The sequence below is a fragment of the Colobus angolensis genome, unplaced genomic scaffold (genome assembly GCF_000951035.1).
Source record: "Colobus angolensis palliatus isolate OR3802 unplaced genomic scaffold, Cang.pa_1.0 Scaffold31, whole genome shotgun sequence".
In the NCBI taxonomy this organism is placed as follows: Eukaryota; Metazoa; Chordata; class Mammalia; order Primates; family Cercopithecidae; genus Colobus; species Colobus angolensis.
In genome coordinates this window covers 8465476-8472106 of record NW_012116377.1, presented here as the reverse complement: position 1 = coordinate 8472106, position 6631 = coordinate 8465476, and the positions used below count along the sequence as shown (strand labels likewise).

The window sequence follows — 6631 nt, the reverse complement described above, 5'->3', positions numbered from 1 at the left end:
GAGAGAGAGAGAGAGAGAGAGAGAGAGAGAGAGAGAGAGAGAACCATGCAGGTAAGAGTTTAAATACTCCTGAGACTCAGGTCTGCCTAGCCTGATGAAGTGCTCTGGAATGGGACCTAGGCATCAGTGGCTTTTATAGCTCCTCGGGGGATCCCATTGTGAAGCTAAGACCTGCTGCTGTCAAGGCAGCGGGCCATCCCATGCTGTTTCACCCAAAGCCGACCTCAGAGGACCTTCAGTCTAATGCTGAGAGCCAGCAGTGTGACATGTGCGTTTTCTCATCTTGTCTTAGGGCTGTGCCTAGAAGGTGTCCTCAAGGTTGGAGACAGCTTTACATAATAATTCACTCCCCACTTAAAAATTAAAAATAAAAAAACCCAATTTTGTGAAGGTATAATTGATATACACCAAAGTGTACATTTATAAAGTGTACAATTGGACAATGTTTGACATATGTGTATACTTGTGAAACCAGTGCCACAATCAAGATAATGAACATATTCTTCAAGGTTGAGCTGCAAGAGTCCTGTTTTACACTCCCATTTCACAATTATTTAATACTTGTTCTATGTCAGGCATTGTGCTGGGTGAGAAGGAACCATATACAACCATTTCCCTGGGGGAACTGGTTACAGAACCAGTTGAGACATGAAGGAGGCAATTCTACTTGAGAGTGCTGGGGGAAGAAAGGAAGAATTAGGAAAAGCTAGCCAGAGGAGATAATGGTTTAGTTGATCTAGACAGATGGAAGTATTTATCAGGTGCCATGGTCTAAATGTTTAGGTATCCTCAAGATTCATGTATTAAATCCTAAGGCCTGATATGATGCTATTAGAAGGTGGGACCTTTGGTAAGTTATTAGGTCATGGGGATGGAGCCCTCATGGATGGGATTAATGTCCCTGTAAAAGAGACCCCAGGCCGGGTTCAGCGGCTCACGCCTGTAATCCCAGCACTTTGGGATGCTGAGGCGGGCAGATCCACAAAGTCAGGAGATGGAGACCATCCTGGCTAACATGGTAAAACCTCGTCTCTACTAAAAATTACAAAAAATTAGCTGGGCATGATGGCGGGCACCGGTAGTCACAGCTACTCAAGATGCTGAGGCAGGAGAATTGCTTGAACCCAAGAGGCAGAGGTTGCAGTAAGCCAAGATCGTGCCACTGCACTCCAGCCTGGGTGACAGAGCGAGACTCCATCTAAACAAAACAAAACAAAACCCAGAGAGATCTCTTGCCCCTTCCAACATGTGAGGTTGCAGTGAAAAGATGAGGAACTGGGTCCTCACCAGACACCAAATTGGCTAACACCTTGATCTTGGACTTCCCAGCCTCCAGAACTGTGAGAAATAACTTACATTGTTTGTAAGCCATTCAGTCTGTAGTAGTTCGTAATAGCAGCTCGAACAGATTAAGACATTAGGTAGTTGAAGGAAATGGGCATTCCCAAATGGGAAAGCATAAGCATGAGGGGAAACATGAGCAAAGGAATGGAGGCATGAAGAGATGGTATATTGGCTGGGCACGATGGCTTATGTCTATAATCTCAGCACTTTGGGATGCCAAGGCAGGTGGATTGCTTGAGCTCACGAATTTGAGACCAGCCTGGTGACATGGCAAAATCTCGTCTCTACAAAAACCCAGAAATTAGCCAGGTGTGGTGGCATGTGCCTGTAGTCCCAGCTACTCAGGAGGCTGAGGTGGGAGGATGGCTTAAGCCTGGGAGGCAGTTTGCAATGAGCCAGGATCGCACCACTGCACTCCAGGCTGGGCAACAGAGCCAGATCTTGTCTCAAAAAAAAAAAAAAAAAAATTAATTAATTAAAGAGGTGGTGTGTTTAGGAAACAGCAGGTGTGGCCAAAGTGTTAGTGCACCGTGGGGAGGGGCATGAGGCAAAGCCAGCACAATCAGTGGCAGTAACCGGATATCTAGCAGTGCCATGCCACCAGGAGTCTTTTATTCTATGAGCTCTATTTCTCAGTGAACGACCCCTGAAAGCTTAAGCAAGGGAGTGTCACAATCAGATATGCATCATAGAAAGTTCACTCTGACAGCCCCCAAGATGGCAGGACGATTAGTAAGGAAACCTTTGCAATGGTACCAGCAGGCAGAAACAAATGAATTGTAGGTCATGTTGCACAATAACCAAAAAGAACTTTTTTAATGCAAATGCAAAAGCCATTTTCATAAACATTATACATATACATGTTTAGGAGATTTTTTTATTCAAACAATAGCAATGGAAGTCTTTGAAGAATGGCCCAGGAAGCCCAGAATTAGTATGGCTCAGGACCTTTGAGAAGTGACAGGAGCTGGCATGCTCTGGTTCAAAGGGGGATCAGGAAGGGGGAAAGGCCTCTTTAGAAATAAGGTTCCAATAGCCTTCTGCTAGTACTGAATCCAGAACCATATTTAAATATAAAGGGGGTAATATGCAGGTCAGAAGTAGAGTCTGTGATGACAAATTACAGTGGCCAGCCAATTTTGAGTTCTGCCTTCATTAACTCTGCTGCTGTTAACTGATTGGTTTATGGCTGATTTCTTTAGTGGGGCATTAATAGCTCATAAGAGTATGTTTCTTGTAAAGTGATTCACCACTTAGCCATGAGAATACAAGAATAAACACAAGTGGTATCAGTGAGGATTTTTTGACTGCAAATAACAGGAAAAAACTACTCAAATTGGCCTTGTAGCTGAGGAAAGGCCAGAGCCTTCAGGTATGGTTTGATCAAGGTGCCAGGTCCATTTCTCTCTGGTTCTCTCAGCTCTTCACCTGTGTGTCAGCTTTGTCCCCAGCAAAACAGAAGCAGTTTAAGACCTCACACCCTCAAGCCCACTTTTCAGAACAAGAAAGTTTCTCTTTCTCCAAACTTCCTACCAAAGTTTAGGCTTTATTCTAATTGTATCCACTTATGCCACATGTTCACTTTTAGGACAATTACTGTGGCAAGGAGGCATGGGATTTCACTGACTGGCTTGAGTCAACCAGGGCCAGCCTCTGTAGCTGGGAGCAGGATCAGCCCCACCCAAAATGCTTGGCCACTCCATCATGGGGTATGAGTGGGATGTGCATGGGAGAAGCAAATGTCTCCTGTCCAGTAGAATGTTACCTTGGGTAATCCAATAACCCCTAATAAGGACAGCAGATGTCAATCACTCCCATTTACCATGTCTATTTAAAATGAGACTAACTGCTGTGTGCATCATCAAAACCCCCAAACTTAGCCTGGGCAACATAGTGAGACCCTGTCTCTACCGAAAAAAAAAAAAATTAGCTGGGCATGATAGCACACTCCTGTAGCCCCACCTACTCAGGAGGCTGATATGTGAGGATTGTTTGAACCCAGGAGTTTGAGGCTACAGTGAGTCATGTTCACACTACTGCACTCCAGCTTGGGTGACAGAGCGAGACCGTGTCTCAAAAAAAAAAAAAAAAAGCCCCAAACACAAGAAAGGACACCATCTGACACTTTATTGCTTTACCATTCACAATTAACATTCAAGAACAAATAATAACAAATAAAATAACTTTTAAGAGGACAAGACATTAGAAATAAAAAAAAGGACACTAATAACATTTGTAAAAGCTTGTGCTGGATGTGGTTGCCCCCATTCGTGTGTGTGTGTGTGTGGCTGTGTGTGTTGGTGGCCACAGCTAAGCCTCTGTCACCAGGGAAGGCTGAGGCTCCAAAGGCACACCTCAGGAACCTATACTCCGAGGCTGGGCGGCTGGACTCCTGAGCTTAAGCTGCCTCTCTCACCCTTCGCCAGACAGCATGTCTCCAATTTCAAACTGACCTAAGGCTCTTACTCCTGGGTTTTTTGTTTTTACATCTTCTCCCAGCCAGTCTTTGGAAGGGCATGATTAGAGAAGTGCTCCTTTGCTGATGGAGGAGGGGACCTAAGGAAGAAGGTGGATCTCAGGTGCCTCCTCTCTAATTCATCCTCCCCGCCCAGTTTCCTCTGCCTCTCTTCCTTCTACCTGGTCATGTTTTTTTTACGCTCTGCCCCTTCTGCCTCTTAGCATTTCAAAAACTGTAGAGTGTACCTCATAGTGGACATTTTTAGTCTAGGCCTTCTAATTAGCATCAGAAAGTTCCTGGATTCCCAGTCACGCCTCCTGAAAAAGCTGAGAGATATGTCTCCTTCCAGGCTTCTTGGGTGAGGCTAGGTTGCAAGCTCTGAGCTGTTCAAAGGTTGCCAAAATCCCTCCATTGGAGGGATAGAAGCAGTATCCCTATTCGGATGTGTCAGAGAGTGAGCTTGTGACCCTTGAAAGATGGTGAGTATCTCTTCTCATCTCCTTGGACCTCCACAGTTGATGCATATGTTTCCCAGGGGAATTAAGTCATTTATCTCAACTCAAAGGCAATGTATAGCAAGCAATGCTGGGGGCTTTCCTCTACATTGGAAATGATTCTTGTTGCCCTACCAGGAAAAAAAATTTAAAAAACAACCCTAACCATTGTCTCAGTACTTTGTACTGATCGAAGAAAACCACCTCTCTGACAAGCATCTAATAGCATCTACTACATTTAATGTCATAGACTCTCATTTTGCAAGCGAGCTGGATTCGTTGCAAACATCCACAACTTCCATTTAGAGAGGCAGGCAAATGTCAGATGGAAGAAAACCCCTGGAGGCCAGATCTTTACTGGTGCTCACTTCTCCATCAGTCTTTCTAAATGCTCTGAATAATAGCTTGTACATTGTTTGGGGGCCATGGCGGGTTCCACATTCTTATGATTCTAGACAGAAAGAGAGAGGGAGAGATAATACTCTTAGAAAATACTCCAAGAGAAACATATGAGATCATTTAGATCTGTAAATTATTAACATTACTTTCATTATTTGTCTTCTTCAGCTTTCTCCCACATTCTCTCTATCGTTTCTCTCGTGTCTCTTCCATTCCCCATCTCTTCCCCAGCTCCCTTTCTCCTCTTCCTTCACCATCTTCCTTCTTTCCATCTCAGTCTCCTGTCACTCTTCCTCCAAAAGTCTCATACAGGCTTCCTCCTTTCAACATTTCATTCAATCACACTAAGCAGTGCCAGCTATGATTATCCAGTACAAACCCAGTGGGTACAAGCTATTGTCCTTGAAAGTTCTCCCTAGAGAAATACAGTATCGCCAGCCTAACTAGCCTTATCTCCTTTAAAAAAAAAAAGCTATCTTTTTATTATTATTATTTTTTGTAGAGATGGGGTCTCATTATTTGCCCAGGCTGGTCTCAAACTCTTGGGCTCAAGCGATTCTCCTGCCTCCGGCTCCCAAAGTGCTAGGAGTATGGGGATGAGCCAACAAGCTAAGCTCCATTTTATCTCTTTAGAAATGGACTGATGCCCAGTTCAGTGGCTCATGCCTATAATCCCAGCACTTTGGGAGGACGAGGAAGGAGGATCACTGGAGCTCAGGAATTTGATACCAGACTGGGCAACATGGCAGAAACCCCCATCTCTACAAAAAATACCAAAATTAGCCAGGCATGGTGGCATGTGCCTGTAGTCCCAGCTACTTGGGAGGCTGAGGTAGGAGGATCACTTGAGCCCAGGAGGTTGAGGCTGCAGTGAGCCAAGATCATACCACTGGTCTCAAGTCTGGGTGACAGAGTGAGACCCTGTCTCAAAACAATAACAACAACAACAACAACAAATAGAACTAAAAAAATAGATTGAGTTGCCTTGAGATCAAGCAGCAGGGAAAGAGCATTGCCTTTACACAGCCTGGTGAAAAGGATCCCACAGAGCTATGTTTACATCCAATGTCCTTCCCTGGTCCTGACGGAGGACCTAGGTCTTTAAACAGCCTGAGAAGTATCATCATAATCTCTGGAGTCATATTCATGGAAGTTGGTAATCTAAAGGACCTTAGGGGCATCTAAATTAAGCTGCCCTTTTTACAGATGAGAAAATCAAAGGCCAGGGAAATTAAGTGATGTGTCTGAAATCACATAGATGCTCAGAGTTACAACAGCAGAGAACTCACTTTTTGAGCTCTCTCTCTTTCAGTTAAGAAAAAGAAAAAGAAAGCCTGTAGGGCAGCCAAGGATTGAAGATCCAACAACCAGGTCTCTGCCCTGCCCTGGTGCATTCACTCCCAAAAGTAGGAGGGAAAGCCCACTGACTCACCTAATAGTCAGGGCGGGGCACGTTGCTCTGGCTTACATAGGGATTTTGCATCTGGCTGTCTCTGGAGGCCGCTATCCTGACCTTAGGAAAGATGCTCCCTTCTGCTCCAACATTGGTGAAGCCTGTCGACCGCAGTTTTAGATTTTGAAAGTCTTCGTCAATCAAGTTCTCTTCTTCAATATCCTTCTTTTTGTTATTTGATCTGTAATCAGTAAGAGGAATTAGGATTTGACAATGGCAGAAAGTTTCTTGAAGTAAATGTTAATGTTATTTTTAAAAATATTTTCAAATTCTGAAATAATTTCACATTTATTTGTAAGTTACAAAATACATATATTACAGTGTTCTCACACACTTATCACCCAGATTCCCCAATTATTAACATTTCTGAACCAATTAAGAGTAAGTTGCGGCCGGGCGCGGTGGCTCAAGCCTGTAATCCCAGCACTTTGGGAGGCCGAGACGGGCGGATCACGAGGTCAGGAAATCGAGACCATCCTGGCT

General features: G+C 44.3%; 1 protein-coding gene across 1 annotated transcript in view; it reads right to left on the bottom strand.

The window, feature by feature from the left end:
- Nucleotides 1-3456: 3456 nt before the first annotated feature.
- The window catches only part of MUC13 (mucin 13, cell surface associated), a 31441-nt gene continuing 28266 nt past the window's right edge, over nt 3457-6631 (bottom strand). The window contains exons 11-12 of the mRNA XM_011950770.1: nt 6128-6329; nt 3457-4747 (exon numbers count right to left, since the gene is read on the bottom strand). Of these exons, the coding sequence (XP_011806160.1) occupies nt 6128-6329 (202 nt within the window). The 3' untranslated portion in view covers nt 3457-4747. The remainder of the gene's footprint in view (nt 4748-6127; nt 6330-6631) is intronic.